At 39.9% G+C, this 23,937-nt stretch overlaps 1 protein-coding gene across 1 annotated transcript; it reads right to left on the minus strand.

Annotated features, from left to right (window-relative positions):
* Nucleotides 1–23,690, minus strand: csf1a (colony stimulating factor 1a (macrophage)). Its single transcript, XM_010880877.3, has 10 exons — nt 23,480–23,690; nt 17,091–17,207; nt 16,793–16,855; nt 15,555–15,725; nt 10,470–10,659; nt 8,986–9,879; nt 4,892–5,082; nt 4,682–4,728; nt 1,150–1,201; nt 1–816 (listed from the first exon to the last, which is right to left on the minus strand). Exons 1-10 carry the CDS (start codon nt 23,510–23,512, stop codon nt 793–795), a joined length of 1,782 nt encoding a protein of 593 aa, XP_010879179.2. The 5' UTR covers nt 23,513–23,690; the 3' UTR covers nt 1–792.
* Nucleotides 23,691–23,937: the final 247 nt, after the last annotated feature.

A 23,937-nucleotide genomic window follows, 5' to 3' on the forward strand; every position in this document is an offset into this window, starting at 1 on the left:
ATTTATGTTTGGAAGGGACAAAACAAAAGAATGTTAAATGCCAAATTAATCCAGTATGTGGAGAGTTAAATTCTTTCTTTGGGTGTTGAGTTTGTATTTAATTTGTTAATCCCTAAATAAACAATACTTTCTCTGTTGATTTGAAGGGATTGCACCTGATATAACTTTGTCTCAAGAACCCAAACTCATTTAGCAAGTATCGAGAGCATTCTAGTCACACAGACTTCATAGAGTTTCATACAGTATGTTGACTTGCAGTCTTGCACTCTGGACTGTCAATGCCACTGGGAGCCTCATGCAGGTCCAAACACAGATGCTGCTTTTTGAAGAAAAGGATCGCTCCCCTCTGAAGTCTGACTGAGGTCACATTAGGAGACGTTTGACCATAGGGGACCGCCAGTAGAAACAATCAGGGTAAAGTAGTTAATCAATGCCCTGAAAGAGATGTGAAGGATAGTGTGGTCCACACTACTGAGAGATATTTATAGTGTGTTGTATATAACAGCGTCCAGTCAGTCTTTAAGAGTCAAGTTAGTGTTGTGTGCCAATAGCGATACAATCATTAAAACCTTTATAACAGCACAAAACGGAAGCATGCTGATACTGTATAACCTTTAAAGCATAAGATTCCGTGGTAGAAAACCCTCCCAAAAGGTAAGCAATAATAAACTTAATTTGTACAAAAATAGAATACTTTAGATATTTTTAACTATTTATATACAACAGTGTGGCATTTTAAAATCTTGAGTAATAGAGTTGTTCAGACAAATTTCCATATATTTTCATTTGACTTCATTGACAAGATGAAATCAATCCCTAAAGAAAGAGAGAAAGAGGTTTTGTGTAAGTCACTGACTGAATGATACAGCGTATCTTGATTTGAAGCCAGCATTTACTGTTTTCATAAGAACTCAACAAGGGAGCATTAATCCCAGGCAATTCACAACAATGGTCTTCAGTCCAAGATTCCCATCTTCAACAATTCAGACAGACAAATAACATTTAAAATGAAATGCTCAAAAACAAAACCATTCCATTGCAATTCTGAGGGCTTGGAGAGAAATAGCAGATGTTCTCTAATGGCATCCATGAATCATTGTGCTTTTCAATTTCACTGAACATACTAAAAGGAAGGGTTGTGGCTCTTACCAGATCCTTGGCTATGTACTGCAGCTCAACATTTTCAGTGCTGCTGAATGCCCTGAGGAACACATTACAACACTGGTTAGGTTTCCGTGCAAACTAATCATTAGCATTTTGTGGGTGAGCATTTAATAATTCTGTGAATATACGCAACACAACAAAACAACAACTGTGCGTTTTATCTAGATTAATGTACAGGATGTTATTGGTTAACTTTTTTTCACCTTTATTTTACCAGTTAAGTCGATTAGTACAAAACATTATTTACCATGACAGCCTGGCAGGAGGCAAAGGGCCTCCTGTAGAGGATGATGGGTAGTAGGATTAAATATAAATATACAGGCAACACAGAAGACGCATGGCAACGGCACAGTACTAACAAAACTAGGATCACTGGGCTCAGAATGAAAATGCACAAAATGTAACCTAAATAAACACTACCGTTCAAAGGTTTGGGGTGACTTACAATTTCCCCCGTTTTTGAATGAAAAGCAAATTATTTGGCCAGTAAAATAACATCAAATGTATCTGATATACGTTGTTGTCGTTGTTAAAGTTCTAAATGACTGTTGTAGCTGGAAACAGCTGATCTTTAATGGAATATCTATATACAGTGGGGAGAACAAGTATTTGATACACTCCCGATATAGCAGGTTTTCCCACTTACAAAGCATGTGGAAGTCTGTAATTATTATCATGGGTACTCTTCAACAAAATCCAGAAAATCACATTGCATGATTTTTAAGAAATTAATTTGCATTTTATTGCATGACATAAGTATTTGATATATCAGAAAAGCAGAACTTAATATTTGGTACAGAAACTTTTGTTTGCAATTACAGAGATCATGCATTTCCTGTAGTTCTTGACCAGGTTTGCACACACCGCAGCAGGGATTTTGGCCCACTCCTCCATACAGACCTTCTCCAGAAAGATTTTCTATTGGGTTCAGGTATGGAGACTGGCTAGGCCACTCCAGGACCTTGAGATGCTTCTTACGGAGTCACTCCTTAGTTGCCCTGGCTGTGTGTTTCGGGTCATTGTCATGCTGGAAGACCCAGCCACGACCCATCTTCAATGCTCTTACTGAGGGAAGGAAGTTGTTGGCCAAGATCTCGCGATACATGGCCCCATCTATCCTCCCCTCAATACGATGCAGTCATCCTTTCCCCTTTCCAGAAAAGCATCCCCAAAGAATGATGTTTCCGCCTCCATGCTTCACGGTTGGGATGGTGTTTTTGGGGTTGTACTCATCCTTCTTCTTCCTCCAAACACGGCGAGTGGAGTTTAGACCAAAAAGCTATATTTTTTTATTTGATTTGATTTGATATTTTCGTCTCATCAGACCACATGACCTTCTCCCATTCCTCCTCTGGATCATCCAGATGGTCATTGGCAAACTTCAGAGGGGCCTGGACATGCGCTGGCTTGAGCAGAGGGACCTTGCATTAGTAACATGTGTGTAACTAATGGTTTTCTAATGGAGATCTTGCATGGAGGCCCAGACCAAGGGAGATTGACTGTTATCTTGAACTTCTTCCATTTTCTAATAATTGTGCCAGCAGTTGTTGCCTTCTCACCAAGCTGCTTGCCTATTGTCCTGTAGCCCATCCCAGCCTTGTGCAGGTCTACAATTTTATCCCTGATGTCCTTTCACAGCTCTCTGGTCTTAGCCATTCTGGAGAGGTTGGAGTCTGTTTGATTGAGTGTGTGGACAGGAGTCTTTTATACAGGTAATGAGTTCCAACAGGTGCAGTTAATAGAGGTAATGAGTGGAGAACAGGAGGGCTTCTTAAAGAAAACTAACAGGTCTGTGAGAGCCGGAATTCTTACTGGTTGATAGGTGATCAAATACTTATGTCATGCAATAAAATGCTAATTAATTATTAAAAAAATCTTACAATTTGATTTTCTGGATTTTTGTACCTATGATAAAAAATGTCAGACCTCTACATGCTTTGTAAGTAGGAAAACCTGCAAAATCGGCAGTGTATCAAATACTTGTTCTCCCCACTGTAGGTGTACAGAGGCCCATTATCAGCAACCATTACTCCTGGGTTCCAATGACACATTGTCTTTGCTAAGCCAAGTTTGTTATATTATAAGGCTGATTGATCATTAGAAAACCCTTCTGCCATTATGTTTGCACCCCTGAAAACTGTTGTGCAATCGAACAAAGCAATAATACTGTCCCTCTTTAGACTAGTTCATTAGTGTCTAGTTTGAGAAACAGACGCCACACATGGCCAGCATCCCAGAGTCGCCTCTTCACTGTTAACATAGAGACTGGTGTTTTGCAGATACTATTTAATGAAGCTGAGGACCCTTTGGGGCATCTGTTTCTCAAACTAGAAGTATTTGTCCTCTTGCTCAGTTATGCCCACTCCTCATTCCATTCTGGTTAGAGCCAGTTTGCACTGTTGAGTGAGGGGGCTACAGTAGTACACATTGTTGTATGAAATCTCAGTTTCTTGGTAATGTATTGCATGGAATAGCCTTTATTTCTCAGACAAGAATAGACTGACAAGTTTCAGAAGTTATTTGTTTTTATACATTTTGAGTCAGTAACAAACACACAAACGCTGATGCTGAAGATACTGAACTAGTCTAAAGAAGGCCAGTTTTATTGCTCCTTTAATTAGCACAACAGTTTTCAGCGGTGATAACATAACTGCAAAAATGTGTAGATGTATATACATAAATGTTCTGCGCTTTTTTTTTCTGCCCTTCTCTATTTGTACTTCTGGTTAGAGGCTAACTGCATTTTGTTGTACTGTACTTGTACTGTTCAATGACAATAAAGTTGAATCTAATAAGTTGAATCTAATCTAATAATCAAAAAGGGTTTTCTAATAAACAATTAGCCTTTTAAAATGATAAATTTAGAATAGCAAATGCAACACACTATTGAAACACAAGACTGATGGTTGCTGATAATGGGCCTCTGTACCCCTGTGTGGATATTCCATTGAAAATCATATACACATAATCAGATACAATAGTTATTTACAACATCAGCAATGCCTACACTGTATTCAATTTGATGTTATTTCAATGGACAATTCTTTTTTTTTTTTTTATCAAAAACAAGAGACCCCAAACATTTAAATGGTTTTGTAGTTTGCTAGATAATCTAATTAGTATAAAGAAGGATCTTGATTCCAGAATGTTTCAATTTCAGGGAAAACAGGTAAATGTGAAAATGTGTGTTTTTCTGGTTTTCATTATATACTGTAATGTGCAAAAGTCTTATACACTTGAAAGTCGAACTATTGGCATTTATTTGGGTAGCAAGTGTTTATTTCAAACAATATGTACACTTATATGATACAGTACATATTTGATATATTTGAATATGCATTTTTGCAAATGAACACTCCCTAAATTAGTGGCTTTAGTTTGACTTTTAGTTACCTAAGACCTTTACACATTACTGAATTTATATTGTGTTAAATGACTGTGCTATTCAGTTTTCGCTTTTTTCTACCTTGGCATTTACAATTTAATATTAATAATTGTTGTTATTAAATAAACATACCTCTGGTTTTCAATGATGCTGTCACTGTGGAGAAGGGCTTGGAGTTTCTTAGAAAAATACATAAAATATTCAATGAGATTTCTGTGTAGGACTCAGAGAGGTTAGCATTATCTTCACCAACATAGATGTTAAATAATTGTCCAACAGCTTATTTGTATTACAGGAGAGTTGTGCATTACAATTACTTCTTTAGTTTGTGTCCCCTTTTACCTTTCTCTCATTGAGACATAGTTGGATTGAAATCAGGAGTAAACCGATGCACACAGCTGCAATGATAAAGGCTGTCTGGTAGGAGATTCTTGAATGACCAGTATCCCCCTTCGGGAATTCTATTTCTGAGTCTTCAATGTGCTTCTCCGAAATAGGAGCATCATCCACATTTGTCCTCTTTGACAGATTATCTAAAGGATGATGAGAAAGAACACTATAAGTTGTTTGGAAAGGAAATTTGTTTTACAGTATTTACTTGGACCTTTCTACATTTTATTGTGTGACAAAATGAAAAAAAAATATCAGATCAAGCCAAAGAAATCCATAATGCATAAGTCAAAGTTAAAAACCTCAAAATTATTCTAAGTGAAATACACATAATAAAAAGAAAATAACAAAGTATTCACCCCAATATTTTGTAGCAACAACTTAGACAGCAATAATAGCCATGAGTCTATTTGAAAAAGTCTACCTGCATATCTGAACTCAGCAAATTTGGGACATTTTGCTTCAAGAACCTCACTGTGATTTGCGCAGTCCATCCTTCCCTTAATCCTAACAAGTCTCCCAGTCCCTGCTGCTGAGAAACATCCCCATAGCATGATGCTGCTACAACCATGCTTCAAGGTAGAGATTGAGTTCTCAGGATATGTGGTGTTAGGCACCAAACACACACTTAGTGTTTAGTCCATTTTGGTCTCATTGAACCAAATATCTTCCTCCACGTCCTCCAGAGAGTGTCTCACATCCAGCTCCAGAAAAAATCAAGAGACCACTGAAACCTTTTTCTTTCCTTTCCAAAAAAGTTGAAAAGGAAGGGGTTTGAGTGAGAAACAGAGGGTTAAAATTAAGTGACCACTGCAAATTGAATGCTTCTGTTCCTCACTCAAGGAAACTTTTTTTGGAAAGGAAAGAAAAAGGTGCGGTGGCCTCTTAATTTTTTTTCCGGAGCTGTATATATTCTAGCGTTTGTATTTTCAACAAAGTCTTTCTTTGTGTAACTCTCCCATTAAGGCTGCTTAATAATCGCAAAAGGGATCTCTAATGATCAATTAGCCTTATAAAATGATTAACTTGGAGTAGCAAACAAAATGTGCCATTGGAACACAGATGTGATGGTTGTGGATAATGGGCCTCTGTACACCTATGTAGATATTCCACTGAGACACTGTTATTTCAAGCTACAGGAGTCATTTACATCATTAATAATGTCTACATTGTATTTCTGATACATTTTATTTTAATGGACAAAAAATGTGCTATTCATTCAAAAACAAGTACACACAAGTGATCACAAACTTTTGAACAGTAGTGTGTGTGTGTGTGTGTGTGTGTATATATATATATATATGTATATACTTTTGAGCACAACTAAATATATATGTATATATATATATATATATATATATATATATATATATATATATATATATATATATATATGTATATTTAGTTGTGCTCAAAAGTTTGCACACCCTTAGAGCATTGGTAATATATGTAGCATTTATAAAGAAATATGTGTGAGCAGGCAAAACACATGCCTTTTATTTCTTATGGGATTCACATTTAACTGTTGGTTATAACAGAATGGCACAATTTTAAAGAAAACATGAAAAACTAAGAATTTCTTTTACTGACCCCTGTACAAATGTTTGCATACCCTTAGTTCTTAATATGTGTATTGCTATCATTAGCATCAATGAAAGCGTGCAGTCTTTCGTAATAGTAAATTAGAAAATTATTGCAGGTGGTATAGCTGCCCATTCATCTAGGCAAAATGCCTCCAGGTCATGTAAAGTCTTTGGTCGTCTTGCATGAACTGCACATTTGAGAACTCCCCAGAGTGGCTCAATAATATTAAAGTCAGGAGTCTGTGATGGCCAGAACCTTCACCTTTTTCTGCTGTAACCACTGTAGGGTCAACTTGGCCTTGGGCTTAGGAACATTGTCGTGCTGGAAAGTCCAAGAGTGTCCCATGTGCAGCTTTCGTGCAGAACAATGCAAATTGTCTGCCAGTATTTTCTGATAACATGCTGCATTCATCTTTCCATACATTTTCACAAGATTCCCCATGCCTTTAGAGCTCACACACCCCCAAAAACATCAGTAAGCCATGCTTCATGGTGGTGATGGTATTCTGTTCACTATAGGCCTTGTTGACCCCTTTCCAAACATAACGGTTATGGTTTTGACCATAAAGCTCTATTTTGGTCTCGTCATTCCAGATTATAGTGTGCCAGAAGCTGTGAGGGGTGTTTAGGTGTTGTCGGCTCATTGTAACCAGGCTTTTTTGTGGCATTGCCGCAGTAAAGGCTTCTTTCTGGCAACTCAACTATGCAGCTAATTTTTGTTCAAGTATTGTCGTATTGTGCTCCTTGAAACAACCACACAGTCTTTTTCCAGAGCAGCCTGTATTTCTCCTGAGGTAACATGTGGGTTTTTGTTTGTATCCCAAACAATTCTTCTGGCAGTTTTGGTTGAAATCTTTCTTGGTCTACCTGACCTTGGCTTGGTATCAAGAGATCCCCGAATTTTCCACTTCTTAATAAGTGATTCAACAGTACTGACTGGCATTTGCAAGGTTTTGGATATCTTTTTAAATTACTCTCTATACTTTATAAAGTTCCATTACCTTGTTACGCAGGTCTTTTGACAGTTATTTTCTGCTCCCCAAGGCTCAGTGTCTAGCCTGCTCAGTGCTTCCACATGAGAGCTAACAAACACATGGACTATACACAGACACTAATTGCAATTTAAAAAGCCACAGGTGTGGGAAATTCACCTTTATTTCCATTTTCCATTCACTTGTGTGTGTCACCTTGTGTGTCTGTAACAAGGCCAAACATTCAAGGGTATGTAAACTTTTGCTCTGGGCAATTTGGGTGATTTCTGTTATCATTATGATTTAAAATAGAACCAAACAACTATGTGATAATATATATATATGTGAGAAACAGAAAGGTTAAAATTAAGAGACCACTGCAAATTGAACGCTTCTGTTCCTAACTCAAAACTTTCCTTTTCAACTTTTTTGGAACGGAAAGAAAAAGATGCAGTGGTCTCTTAATGTTTTCCGGAGCTGTATATTGGTCTTAAACATGTTATCCTAGTAAAATGGTCACTGTTGTTCTTCAGCTTGATCATACACTCAATTTAGAATGGGGGAGCTCGAGATGGAAAACTGAGCAATTGAGGGAGAAGGCCCTTGGTCAGAGAGGTGACCAAGTATCTGATGTCCACTCTGACAGAGCTCCAGAAGTTTTGTTTGGGGATAGGAGAACCTTCCAGACGGACAGCCATCTCTGCAGCAATCCAGGCCACTCCTCAGTTAAAGCACATGACAGCCCACTTGGAGTTGGCCAAAATCACCTGAATGACTCTCACACCATGATAAACAAGATCCTCTGGTCTGATGATCCCGATCAAAGATTCAGATCAAACATCTCTGGGTAAACCTGAAAATACCTTAATCCTGAGAATTCCTTCATCCAACCAGAAAGTGCCTGAGAGGGTATGCAGAGAAGATGGAAGATACTCCCCAAAAACAGGTCTACCAAGCCTTTAATGTAGCATCATTCCTATGAAGACTCAAGGCTGTTTTTGCTGCCAAAGTACTGAGATTTCTAATGAGACATTTATATTTTATAGTGTTAATGGGGTATTCTGGGTGATATTGTGAGCATATTGATGAGGAAAACAATGATTTAATACATTTTAGAATAACGATGTAGCATAACAAAATGGGAAGGGGTCTGAATACTTTCTGAATGCACTGTATGTGATGTTGTGGGAGTGTGTTGGATAAATGAAATCATGACTGTCAATTACCAGATATTGAGTGTAACATCAATTCGTCAAGCAATTACTTTTTAATAGACATTGGTAGCCTTTTTTCATAGCAGATGGAGGAGAATGTATTCACTGGCCAACAACCATGATTGAACTTGCAGGTGCCTGACCTTTCACAAAGAGTCAATAGATCACATCTTCTGTGGGCAGTGCTGAACAAAAATAAGTTACAGACTAGCCTGTCTGGTGTTTGCCCGGAATGGAGGACCCCAAAACAAATTAAAATAGTGTGCTATGCTATTCACCTGGGAAGACTTCCTCATAAGATGTGAGAGCATGTTTTGACTCTGTCTTTATGACTGGGTCCAGGACCTCTGTAGCGGTGAGTGGTCTTTCTGGCTCTGTCATCTTCAAATGTGGCGATGCCTCAGTTGTAGCTCTCCTAATTGCAAGGTCCCCATCATGTGAATACACCTCTGTGCCTGGATGGGTTTCTCTTGTTTGTTGCTGAGGAATCTCTGTTGAAAGCCCATTTTGACGTATTTCATTGGTCCTTGCATCCAGCGACCTCTTAGCCAACAAATAGGCAGAGCTCTCACTGTCACTACTGGGAGTGATGCCAACCACCTTGTACAGGAAAGGGACATGTGAATCACCTTTGGTCCTGGGGACAGTAAAGGAACTTGGGGGTGAGCCGTCAGTTTCTCTCCCTGCAGATCTGACAGTGGATGCCTCTGTTATCCTTTCAGTCCCAGGGAAGTAAAAATTATTGTCTTTGGATCCAGTGGTTCCCTGGAGAACCAGGTTGGAAGGGGAATACCGAGACGGGTTCTGTGCAGATGGGCGGTCGGCAACTCGGCTATGGATTGCAGATTTTGACTCAGTTTCAGTGGGTGGATTTGGACGAGAGTCCCAGTGAATCTCTTCCTCTCTACTCCCTCCAAGTGAACTTCCATTTGGGACAGTCCTCTGTTGCTCCCTGGGAGAGGGGGGACCTTTGCTAGAAGGACTCCTAAAAAACACCTCAGGGTCAGCGTTGTTGGTCCTCAAGTGGGGGTAGGGTGGTTTGGGAGGCATGGCTGAGGTAGGTGGGGAGAGTGTGGCCTGTGATGGATTGTTCCATTTTATGTGGGACATCAGGGAGTCATTAGGAGCCACTGGACCCACAGATGGACATGCACACTGGCTTTCAGGTTCAGCTAGAGGCAAAGGAGAAAGATGTAACATGATCATAATTAAGGTGAAAGCTTGACAAAAGAAACAAAAAAACTAACAGCTTGGGTTAATCAAGCTGCTAAGTAAACATGAACAAAATCTCTAAATCATTGCCAAGGGCTCTTCTGGCTTTGGAAAATAAGTCATTGTTTTGTTTCATTGAACAGCAGTATTAATCAATAATGTCTGAGGGACTGATGGGAGACTAAAACATCCAGTAAATGACTGAACACACTTGTTAGCAGACAAGCTAATGGACAGGACCAAGGTATTGGGTCAGATACATGTCAATATGTTTTGGTGATCCGTAATGCTCTTCTCCAGACCTAACCTAAAATGTGACTTTTTCTCTCGTTATTTTTAAATTACACAACAGTGTCTAACACAGCAATTTATGTTTAGTGTTAATTAAAGTCTGCACCGAAAGAAATCACATTGTCATTTATGTTTTAGAGCATTTACAATACCAATTCAGTTTCCATGTTTAAAGGTTGACACCCATGCTACGAAACAAAATCACCTATTGCTTAAAGTTTCTATTCATATATATATATTATCGATAATCTTCCTTTACCTGTCATTGGGATGGAGACGGCTGTGGTGAATTCTGAGTAGTCTTCAGCATACTCTTCCTCACAGTTCCAGTCGATGGGCTCAATGCTCCTGGTAATCAGAGTCATATACATCTCCATTAGCCCCAAGGCTTTCCTTAGAGCCTCTCTGGGCGAGGTGCTGTGCATCCTGACAAACTTCACTGGGTTGTCCTGTGACACAGATTAGAGGAGAGCAAGAGAGAAGAGATATTACAATAACAATTCAAAACGCCATGAAACTTTGGTTTACTTTAGTTTTAAAATGAACCTCTCAAATAATATAAAATGCCGAACAAACTGAAATGTTTTATCAAATGTAATGATACAAATCTTTGTGAAGGGAGTTACCAGAGAAGCTGGATATTCTAAATGATTATTTATATCTCACTATAATTGCAACAGTATTTAAATATTTTAACCAAACTCCATTTTAATAAATGGAAATCAACTGAGAAATCATACATTCAATACCTTAACTTGGGTCGAATAATTTTCATCAAAAAACTTAAGATGTTTGACAAAGATCTCTTCAAGATGTTGGACAAAGGTCTCTTTAAGAGACTGATAGGAAATGAGGGATCATTGTCCAAAATCAGTCACAGGGTAGCCAGAGACATCCTGGGATAACACTCCCTTTTCTGGCCATAATCTAATATCGACAAATGATTCTCCCAGATTTACTGGAGTGTGCTGGCCAAACATTAGGACAGTGGGTGCTGTCTCGTGGAGCCTCTTACTTCCTCAATTCAGGTAATTCAGGTAGCGTGCCGTCAGAAATTATATTAGCATTCTTGCTAATAGAATTAGCATATCCTGTAATTGTCTTGAAGAAAGAGTTAGATTCTAATTATAATTTGGTGGACTGAATTTTGCATTGAGTTAGTATTTATGTATTCAATAAAATGCATAAATGCAACTGTTTGTGTGGGATGAATTATGGCAAGATCAAATTATGAAAAAACATAATTTGTTTGCCTGAGGATAGTGGGTTGACCACAATGACCGTTGAATAACTTAACTTATACATAAAAACATAACATTTTCCTAAGGCATTTGCTGTAAAAGTCAAAAACCTTTTTATTTTCAGAAACTTGTGTAACATCATAAATATCTAAAATTATTTTCCCCTTGAAAGAAAACCGACAATCAAAATGTCCTTCAAATTAAACTCAGTTATATGCCTGGCTACAAGTTCCAATAATTTGTACTGCCAATACACAGTCACAGATCAGCATTCATGTTTACTACTAGTCTGCTTTTATACAAGCACTGCATGACTCAGCCAGTGGCTTCCAACACAAAGCTAAAAAGCTGGAGAATTCTCAGCTGCAACAGAAAAAAAGACCAGGGGAAATAACCTATTTAATAACACCGTCTTATTACCTTTTCTAAGATATTCATCTTAGCTAACTGGGCAGCCAAGTGACATTATCAATTTAGCCAGCAGGGTCAGGCTGTAACATATTATATACAGCAATAAACAAACTGTTATCCCTTAGGTTATCCACCATAATATTGTTATTGAATTGTAAATACTTTTGAACAATTAGGAGACTCTTGGACTACCGACCAAAATGAGCCTGTTGTTATTGAGCCTGTTTATTCAATGTCCTCGGTCCGCCACTTCAGCCCCTGTGTCCTTCTACTTCCACAACGGTACAGAGTGACCGACCCATTGTAAAAACAGCAGAGAAGAAGCTGTGAATTGGCCCCAGGGATTACATGCAGGACAAAGAGGAGGAGACACCCTAGGATTACCTCTGGGATTATGGGCAGGATGAGAAGGAGAACGAGGTGCCCTCCTACCAAACCCCTTACCCACTGGGACAAGAGGGAGTGCGGCCAGCCACCCTAAAAGGGGTCCAACCAGAGTCAGGGCTTTCTTGCGGCAGGTGTAACTGCATTTCAGCACTGAGTTTCTGTGTCTGATGCCCCAGGACGGGGTAGTGAGAGCCCTGCTGTGGTAGGGCGGGAGGGCATGGAGCTGGGACCTGTAAGACACAGTGGTGGTTGTATGTGGAGTTCCTGGCGCTGTTCCAGGAGGAATCTGGAGCAGTGTCGGAACTCCCGGAGGGCTCAGCTCCGGTCGGTGCCCTCCACCATGCAACACCACAAGCCAGGCCAGCAGAACCTCCAGCAGGATCCCCAGCTGGCACCACAGAGGCCTTGCCTCCAGCCCCGCCGCCCCTTCAGTCACGCCCCCCTCCATCAGCATTTGGTTTTGGTCTCAAGCACAAGCCTGCTGTAAAGGAAACAGCTAAATGGACAGTCCAGTTTATTTTACACTAGACAGACGCTGAGACTGGCCAGCCACTGTTGCAAAACTTCTCTGCCACCAGGCAGACTGAGGGTGGGTTGTTTGTCCAATTTCCAGGCATAAGCGACATAAGCGGTCGCTTATGGCCCCAACCAGGCATAAGCGACATAAGCGGTCGCTTATGGCCCCAACCACTAGGTGCAGCTTGGGGAGGGAGCACCAAAACCATCTGCTTAGGGCTCACAGATGGTTAGAGCAGGCCCTGTGGGTAGTACGGGTCAATAATGAACACAACATTCTGTCACCTGAGTGTTTATTTTTTCCTTAGCTATGGCATCCAGCCATCTGTCTAAACATGGACCACCTCAAAACTGCACCAAAAAACCAAACTCCCTGTATCTGTATACAGAATGTGCACTCACTACTCCAGCCACCACAAGGGACTGAAATGTAGCACAGCTCATTATGAAAAAATCTACTATGGGGTTGTATAAACACAAGTACTATTGGATGCAGGGCCTCAAGTATTCCACATAGGTAAGGAATGGAGGAGACAGAATTTACCCCTGGCAGAAATCATGGGAAGTATACATAAACTGGATCAGACAGCAGCCAATGCCTTGAAATTGCCTTTCTGGGTGGGATGAACATTGATTTTAATTTGGCTATTTAAAAAGCTGAAGTAATTTCTGGGCCATAATTTCTATACTACTATATTACCAATCCTTGGGTCACTGCAGTTGAAGTACTAAAAATGTAAAGTAGCGAAGAGCCTTAATAGCAATGGAATAAATGAAACATGTTAAAAAAGCACAGAGCATGGCAGTGACATTTAATCTTTTCCAGCACTTAAATACAGAGATAATGCTTGCCAACAGCAGACAGGCAGACATGATATTGTCATTGCAGGTAGACAAATAAAGTAGATTAATTTTTGCTTCAAACGACATGGACATCAATGATAAATCTTTAAAAGGAGATCACATTGTCTGATAACATAAAAGAGGCAAACAAATGCAATGGCATGAACAAGGTACAACACTACGGTAGAGCGCACATAGACTCACGACCCATGTGAGCACCATTAAAATGGTGTCTTTTAAGGTCAAACAGGTGTCAAGAAAGATGAAGGGCCCAACTCCCAGGCTATAAAACCTTGCTTTCACAGGCACTCAGGCAGTGTTGGGCCCTCAGGGGTTTCTCTGTGTTTTGCCCTCACTTTGTCCCAGTCGATTTGAACATGGTACGCATTCACATTTTACGCTTCCTCGGCTGACAAGCGCCCACCTGTGGAGAGACAATCCCTGTGCTGTGCCCGTGTGATTAATAACCACGTGTGCCAGGGAGGAAGGGGCCCCGGTCGGGCCAAGACACCGGGGGGGGCCAGCTTCTCCAACGTCAGTGGAATGAAAGAAGGGGGAATTCTCACATCCCCTCCTCATGCGGCACGGTAGGTACGTTTTATTATGCACCCTCTTTTACCCAAAGAGAAGGGCTTTTCCACTCCTGCTGAGCAACCAGGCTAGGGCTAACAAAAGGATGAGAGAACACTGACGCCCAGTGAGCCCATGAAAGAACACTCTTTCTGCCCCCTTGAACCCACGGTCACGGGGAGTCTAATGAAGGAGTCTCGGGAGCACAGTCACCTCCTCTTTCTCTTCAAACAAGCTTGGAAGGTGCTAAGGCACCACCAAACCCAACATATGGAGGGACAGCTTGCCCCAAGAAAGGGTGAGACGTAATCAGAGGTGGTGTCACCCTTGTGGCAGACACACTCTCCTGAGTGCAAAACCGCACCTTAAGGGAACATAAACATGGGCTGTAGCCCAACGTCCCCTAGGGTGTAGCCCAATGTCCCCTAGGGTGTAGCCCAATGTCCCCTAGGGTGTAGCCCAATGTTCCCTAGTGTATAGCCCAACGTCCCCTAAGCTGTAACCCAATGTCCCCTAAGCTGTAGCCCAATGTCCCCTAGTGTGTAGCCCAACGTCCCCTAGGGTGTAGCCCAATGTCCCCTAGGCTGTAGCCCAATGTCCCCTAAGCTGTAGCCCAATGTCCCCTAGGGTGTAGCCCAATGTCCCCTAGGCTGTAGCCCAATGTCCCCTAAGCTGTAGCCCAATGTCCCCTAAGCTGTAGCCCAATGTTCCCTAGTGTGTAGCCCAACGTCCCCTAGGCTGTAGCCCAATGTCCCCTAAGCTGTAGCCCAATGTCCCCTAGGGTGTAGCCCAATGTCCCCTAGGCTGTAGCCCAATGTCCCCTAAGCTGTAGCCCAATGTCCCCTAAGCTGTAGCCCAATGTTCCCTAGTGTGTAGCCCAACGTCCCCTAAGCTGTAGCCCAATGTCCCCTAGGCTATAGCCCAATGTCCCCTAGGGTGTAGCCCAATGTCGCTTTCGTCACAAGTGAGGTGTTTTGGGTCATCACTGTATTTCTAGCAGTAGCAAAAGATGAAGGATTTGTTTTGGTCATGTGTAAGAGGACCAAGTACTGATAAGGAACATGCTGGAGCAGGGAGGTATGTGAAAGCTAAGCTCACACTAGGTTCAAAACTATTTTTCAAATCACTAAGTGATCCAAGTTGAGGGTTATTTATTCAAGTGAAATTACTATAATTTGTAAGAACATGACAAACAGGAATCATGCTAATGAGAGACCTACAAGCAAAGCTTCGACAAAGCCACACCCCCAAAGGATTTTCTAAGCACATTTACTTGTGAGTGTATGCAGCTATAAACGTGTATGTAATGTTAACGATAATAATATGAATGCCTTGTTAACACTGAGTTGCAAATTTGACAAACAATTAACACTCACTTCTACCTCTTCGTTGATTTCAGGTATGCAGTTCTGTGAATAGAGGTCATACATGACCTTTTTCAAGGCTTTGACATAGCGCCCGTTGTCCGACTTCCTAGCAAACCTAAAGTGGGTGTTCAGAAGCTCCAGGATTTGTGGAAAGGCTGCTTTGACATAACAGACTTCACTCTGTGGATGAAAGGAAAATATACTTTTCATTGCTTTGTTCATATATTGTAACATCCGTTTTGCCACATTGTACCTTGAGGTTTGAACCTCCTGCCCACTCATCAGTCAACACATCATAGACACAGAAAGGTGTTTAGACCAGGGGATGCTGTTGGTATTAAACAGACGTCACCATGCGTGCAACGCCAGGGGGAGTCTCGTCAAAGGGTGCTGAGACTATGATGGGAGATGGGTTTTGGGGGGGCAGCAGCACTCCAAGCACCGTGGCTATGCAACAGGAATGTTTTCTTAGCAATACCCTCCTTCTCTTAGCAATACCCTCCTGCAATACAAATACACTGTAAGGGAGCTGTGCTAATAGAAAACACTTAGGGGTGTATTCACTTTTGTTGCCAGCGGTTTAGACATTAATGGCTGTGTGTTGTGTTATTTTGAGGGGAGAGCAGATGTACACTATTATAGAAGCTGTACACTCACTACTTTACATTGTAGCAAACTGTCATTTCTTCAGTGTTGTCACATGAACCGATAGAATCAAATATTTACAAAAATGTGAGGGGTGTACTCACTTTTGTGAGATACGGTATATGGCCTGTCAGATACAACACACCCACATGTTCTGAATATTCTCCTCTCATTCTTAACACTTCATAAACCCCTGACATTCCCAGAGGATCGCCAAGAGAACCTTTAATCACTTTGTCAAAGACCTTGTTAAACCATAAACACTGATTGCTGAGCTCGGGGGGGGGTTGGCGGTCTTCACTATGTGTTGCCACATGCTTTTTATTTTAAATGTAATTACATCTTTGCGTGAAGGCCAGCGTGAGCTAAAGATCCGATACGAACAGCCCTTGTCAAACATTAGAGCACTGGAGTGAATTACCACAGTGTTGTCATATGAAAAGATATAATCAAATATTTACAAAAATGTATTATGTTTGGCATATCTTGCAAACACAGGGCAACTTAAAGGCTGATGTATATTTTGCGTCTGACATTATTTATTTGCATATCTTATTGTATACAAATGTAATTTGTTACAGGGTTGTAGGAAAATGACCCACCAGACTCTGACGCTCAGTAAATACGTAGGTAATTGGACAGCCATTCTCCAACTGGTTGTCCATCTGCAAAGCAATCAAAAAGTGCAAACAATATAATTAGAAACCGTGTATTGACTAGATATAATTACCCAGTAAGAGTGTGAGAGTTGTCATGCAGCCATACAGAATTCAAGTACTCCAGTTTTAGTCATGACTTGTGACATTTTGAGTAATTAGATATTGTATCTCAGTTAGATGCTTGGTTTGTTGAGTCTTTCGATATTGCTGTGGGATTCAGTCTAGTATGAGTTATTCTCACCAGGCGATTGAGGTTGACGAGGTGACTCTTTGTCAGAGAGTACCGACATGGACCAGGAACACCACACCACACCACTGGAAAGTAAAGGAGGAGGAGGGCAAAGCACAGATGCCTAGCCTGCAATCAACAGACCAAAGTTATTAGATAACTATCACGGCATTACTTCTACTTCTACAGCTACTAATACTACTTCTGTGACTACTAATACTAGAAAACACATTATAATACTATATGATACAACATTACATATAGTGTGGTTTGAATTTTTAAAGCTGATTGACTGAACGCTGTGGCATATTAGGCAGTATGCCATTGTTATGACAACTTTTTAATGTTATAATTGCATTGGTACTTGGTTTATAATATCAATAAGATTTGTGGTCTATAACCAATATACTGTACAATGGCTGAGTGCTGCATTTAGAAATGTTGCGTTGTATCTGTATAAAGCATTTAGTTGTAGAATATTTACCCCATGTAACACCTCCATTGTTCACTCTGAACCACATGGTCCCTTAAAGAACAACAATTACCATTTAACTGGCTCTGATATTGTCCAATATAAAATTCCAAAATTCAATTACAATGAAATATTTTGTCCACACTAGGTAACTAAATTATGTGAATACATTTCCAGGTAAAGAAAATAAATACATATAGGCGCGAATATCGTAGAATATCTTTTTTTCCCCGTAATTCAATTTAAAAAGTGACACATTCATACATTCTAGATTCATTGCACATAAAGTGAAACATTTTGTGTCAGTCTTGATGATTATGACTTACAGCTCATGAAAATAAAAAAATCCAGTATCCCAAAATATAGACCAATACTAGGTGGACCTGAGAAGAGCTCTAATCAGCTAATTAACTCCCTGAGCCTTCAATCTCTTGGTCTGGTTCAGTACACACAACCACAATCTTGAGGAAGACTACTGACTTGACACTTGTCCAGAAGACACTCATTGACACCCTGCACGAAGAGGGTAAGCCACAGAAGGTCATTGCTGAAAGGGCTGGCTGTTCGCAGAGTGCTTTATCAAAACATGTTCATGAAAAGTTGACTGGAAGGGAAAAATGTGGTAGGAAAAGGTGCACAATCAACACGGATGACTGCAGCCTTGAGAGGATTGTCAAGGAAAGCCGATTCAAGAACTTGGTGGAGCTTCACAAGGAGTGGACTGAGGCTGGAGTGCATCAAGAGCCAACACACACAGACGTGTCTAGGAAATGGGCTACAAGTGTTGCATTTCTAGTGTCAAGCCGCTCCTGAACCAGAGACAACATCAGAAGTGTCTTACCTGGGAGAAGGAGAAAAAGATCTGAACCGTTGCTCAGTGGTCCAAAGTCCTCTCTTCAGATGAAAGTAAACTTTGCATTTCCTTTAGAAATCAAGTTCCCAGAGTCTGGAGGAAAAGTGGAGGGACACAGAATCCAAGTTGCTTGAAGTCTAGTTTGAAGTTTCCACAGTCAGTGATGATATGGGGTGCCATGTTATCTGCTGGTGTTGGTCCACTGTGTTTTATCAAGTCCAGAGTCAATGCAGCCGTCTACCAAGAGATTTTAGAGCACTTCATTCTTCCATCTGCTGCCAAGCTTTATGGAGATGCTGATTTCCTTTTCCAGTAAGACTTGGCACCGGCACAAAGTGACAAAACAACTGGTAACTGGTTTGCTGCCCATGGTTTTACTGTGCTTGGTTGAGATTCTATGGGGTATTGTCAAGAGGACAGTGAGATACACCAGATCCAACCACCCAGACGAGCTAAAGGCCGCTATCAAAGCAACCTGGGCTTCCATAATCAGCAGTGCCACAGGCTGATTCTTCCATGCTACGCCGCACTGATTCAGTAATTCATGCAAAAGGAGCCCCAAAGTGTTTTGAGTTAATTAGCTGATTAGAGCTCTTCTCAGGTTGATAATTCTGCATTGTAAATGTTTTATTCTAATATTTTGAAATACTGGATTTTTGATTTCAATAAGCTGTAAGCCGTAATCATCAAAATTGAAAGAAAAAAGGATTGAAATGTTTTGAGATGCATCTGTATGTGTGTTTATATATATATATATACACATATATATACATACAGTGGGGAGGACAAGTATTTGATACATTGCCGATTTTGCAGGTTTTCCCACTTACAAAGCATGTAGAAGTCTTTAATTTTTATCATAGGTACTCTTCAACTGTGATTGACGGAATCTAAAACAAAAATCCAGAAAATCACAATGTAAGTAATTAATTTGCATTTTATTGCATGACATAAGTATTTGATAAAATGTAATATTTGGTACAGAAACTTTTGTTTGCAATTACAGAGATCATATGTTTCCTGTAGTTCTTGACCAGGTTTGCACACACTACAGCAGGGATTTTGGCCCACTCCTCCATACAGACCTTCTCCAGATCCTTCAGGTTTTGGGGCTTTCGCTGGGCAATATGGACTTTCAGCTCCCTCCAAAGATTTTCTATTGGGTTCAGGTCTGGAGACTGGCTAGGCCACTCTAGGACCATGAGATGTTTCTTATGTCTCATCAGACCACATGACCTTCTCCCATTCCTCCTCTGGATCATCCAGATGGTAATTGGCAAAATTCAGACGGGCGTGGATATGCGCTGGCTTGAGCAGGGGGACCTTGCGTGCGCTGCAGGATTTTTATCCATGACAGCGTAATGTGGTACTAATGGTTTTCTTTGAGACTGTGGTCCCAGCTCTCTGCCGTGTAGTTCTGGGCTGATCATTGATGCCTCACAAGGTGAGATCTTGCATGGAGCCCCAGATCGAGGGAGACTGACCATCATCATGAACTTCTTCCAGTTTCTAATAATTGTGCAAACAGTAGTTTCCTTCTCACCAAGCTGCTTGCCTATTGTCCTGTAGCTCATCCCAGCCTTGTGCAGGTCTACAATTTGATCCCTGATGTCCTTACACAGCTCTCTGTTCTTGGCCATTGTAGAGAGGTTAGAGTCTGTTTGATTTAGGGTGTGGACAGGTGTCTTTTATACAGGTAATGATTTCAAACAGGTGCAGTTAATACAGGTAATGAGTGGAGAACAGGAGGACTTCTTAAAGAAAAACTAACAGGTCTGTGAGAGCCGGAATTCTTATTGGTTGGTAGGTGATCAAAAACACATGTCATGCAATGAAATGCTAAATAATTATTTAAAAATCATACAATGTGATTTTCTGGATTTTCATTTTAGATTCCGTCACTCACAGATGAAGTGTACCTATGATAAAAATGACAGACTTCTACATGCTTTGTAAGTAGAAAAACCTGCAAAATCTGCAGTGTATCAAATACTTGTTCTCCCCACTGTATATATATATATATATATATATATATATATATATATATATATATATATATATATATATATATATATATGAAACATTTTGCATTCTTAATGCATTTTAAACACTTTAAACAGTACTTTAGGTATTTCTTAACTATAGTTTTACCATCAGTATATGTGGCAATGTTTTTCTATGGTAGGATGCCTAAACATACAGTAAGGCAAAATGGAATGCAATGTTCAAATAACATGTACACGTCTGTACGGTGTATATACCACAAACACAGACATCCTGAAATTCTTTATCAAATTGCTGAATGGTCCATTTCAAGACCTTCAAAGATTTCATAGAAATTACTTGGTGGCTTAGGGCTGAACTCAATGAAACCTGCACTGCAGTCACACTGTACCAAATAATGAAACCTACACTGCAGTCACACTGTACCACATAATGAAACCTGCAGAGCAATCACACTGTACCACATAATGAAACCTACACTGCAGTCACACTGTACCACATAATGAAACCTACACTGCAGTCACACTGTACCAGATAATGAAACCTGCACTGCAGTCACACTGTACCAAATAATGAAACCTACACTGCAGTCACACTGAACCACATAATGAAACCTGCAGAGCAGTCACACTGTACCACATAATGAAACCTGCACTGCAGTCACACTGTACCACATAATGAAACCTGCAGAGCAGTCACACTGTACCACATAATGAAACCTGCACTGCAGTCACACTGTACCACATAATGAAACCTGCACTGCAGTCACACTGTACCACATAATGAAACCTGCACTGCTGTCACACTGTACCACATAATGAAACCTACACTGCAGTCACACTGTACCACATAATGAAACCTGCACTGCAGTCACACTGTACCATATAATGAAACCTGCAGAGCAGTCACACTGCACCACATAATGAAACCTGCAGGGCAGTCACACTGTGCCACATAATGAAAAGCAAAAACATATTTTTAGACACATTAAAAAAAATGGAAATACAAAGCTGATGTACATAATTATTCTTGCCTTGGAAATGTTGCCTTTAAAAAAAATTATAGGTTATACATACATTTATCACCACAACAACTGTGGAGATCATGCTCTTAATACTTTCCATAAACTCTGCACTCACACATATCTATATATAACCTAAAGGTTTTAGTTTGAACTTTTACCAGCCCCTATGCCTTACTCTAACCAGTGATACCAAAGCATACATGTAACCCCAATTCCAACACTAACCACCAATTGTAAGTTATACCTTGAACACTTTGTGTCAAAACCTCTGGTTCCCACATGTATTCTCGCTATCACACATGCACATGCACACGCACTCACACACACATGCACACATGCACACACACACTTCAAGTGAAATGCAGTTATACTCCTTCCTGCAGGGATCCAGCACAGTTTCAGGGGAAACAGTGCCACATGGAATAAAATCACGGCCAAAAGAATTGGCACCCTTCTACTGTATATCACTTAAATATTTCCTCTAGGCAACTGTTGAAATTCAAAAATCTTTTGAAATCCACATGTTTTTTTCGGTTTTCATTACAACAAAACCTCAAATCTGAAACCACAATTGTATACCGCAATGAGCATGTAAAAAACAGAGACTTGCCAGACAGACAGAGCAAGTCAAACAATCATGTACAAAGTCTGACAGTTTTTAATCATCTCATCCCTCACCAACTCAGTGAATATGGGTTGTACAGTAGGAAACTTGAAAGACATGAAAAAGCCCAACAGCAATTTGCCAAAATACACCTGATCATGCTACAGTCCTTCTGAGACAATGTACTGTGAATTGATGAGACCAACTTGGAACTTTTTGGAAAGCATGTTATCTTTATATTTACAGACAACAATATGAAGGCTTTCAAGAACATCTTCCACATAGTTAAACATGGATGAGATTCAGTGATGTTTTGTGGTAGCTTTGCATGGCTTCTTGTTATAACAAGATACTATCTCATAATAACAAGATAAACTAAATTATATATATATATATATATATATATATATATATATATATATATATATATATATATATATAAATGCATATATATACATATATATATATATATATATATATATATATATATATATATATATATATATATTATCTCATTATTGAGATAATAACGAGATAAACTTAGAAATGTAGCACATTAAAAATGTTATTTTTATTTCAAAATAAACAAATGTAGTGATATGCAAAGCACCTTATGCATCTGTATTTTCAGAAAGTGCATGAGTGTATTCCATTAATTTCTAATCATGTGTTTGCATAACACCTAAAATATCTTGATCAAAAATGATCCCTTTAACAAGCATAAATGTGGGCTAGATGCAGGATTAAATTGCTAAATTGAATCACAACTCTTTTCTCAAAACATTGAACATTCCAACACATTTACTACAGCCTCAGATATGTATAAAACCATAAAAGGTTAGATTTTCTGGCATATATTCACAATTGTAAACCAAAACCGCTGCTCAAAGAAGAATGGAAAAGAACCACATGAGAGGGGCCCTGTTGAGCTACGTAAATTAGTTCAAGAAGAGACTGTAGATGCTTATGTATGCTGCTCTGTGTTCTAGCTACGCCACATAAATTGTTTCAAAAACATCTGACATGTCCAGGGATCAATTCATAAATAAAATATAAAAAAATAAAATGCTCATATTTGCTCTCACTAGCCATGCATCCAGTTACACACAAGAGCCATCATCAGTAACAATTACCACCTTCTCATTATCCAGACCACCAAAGTAAACCTAGTTATTACCTGTCTTTATTCATGCATAAAAAAAATCTCAACTCTAATAATATCACTAGCATTACTTTCAGTGTGAGTTTTACAGACTTGTGGATAATGTATTACAAACAATGTATTACATCATTCTTGTAAGGAAAACATTTAGCTTTCATCATAATTATGAGAACTGCTTAGTAAATATTATTTACAATAATGTATTAGTGTCATAAAAATATCGTAATGACAGTAGTTCACATCAGAATAAACACAAAGCGGGTTCCAGATAATGGCACCTACCTTGGCTTTCTGGGCTGGTTTGCGTGTGTTCATCTGGCTGACCTAGATTACAGTCCACTTGTAGAGTCATTGGAGCAGAGTTCTTGTCTCTGGCAAATATGTTATTTTCCACTAGAGGTGCATAATGATGAGGAGCAAGGAAGAGAAGGAACAGAGTGACACAAGATGTTCACGATGCAATGGTCAGCTCTCCTTAACCAACTCTGTCTGACTGTGGAAATGGTACTATGAGTGTGGATGTGTTAGTGGGTGTGAGTTCATGTGAGTGACCGCCTCTCCTCGTTGGTACCTCACTGGGAGGCAGAGTCCTTAAACACCTCTTTGTTCTCTCTCTCCCTCCGCCCCCCCAAATCCTTTCATCTTGCTCTCATTTTCTGTCTGTCTTACTCGCTTCACTCTGTTTATGTGGGGGTTTTTTTTAAGTTCATTATAGCCCTTCTGGGTAAAATTTGAGTAAC

Source organism: Esox lucius, chromosome 17 (assembly GCF_011004845.1).
Source record: "Esox lucius isolate fEsoLuc1 chromosome 17, fEsoLuc1.pri, whole genome shotgun sequence".
Lineage (NCBI taxonomy): Eukaryota > Metazoa > Chordata > Actinopteri > Esociformes > Esocidae > Esox > Esox lucius.

Excerpts from the sequence above, each read along its gene's own strand:
- csf1a (XM_010880877.3), bottom strand. The coding sequence starts at position 23,512 with ATGAACACACGCAAACCAGCCCAGAAAGCCAAG. Across the intron at positions 5,083-8,985 it reads TTATGAGGAAGTCTTCCCAG|ATAATCTGTCAAAGAGGACA; the intron begins GTGAATAGCATA and ends ATCATCCTTTAG. Across the intron at positions 817-1,149 it reads AGTACATAGCCAAGGATCTG|GGATTGATTTCATCTTGTCA; the intron begins GTAAGAGCCACA and ends CTCTTTCTTTAG.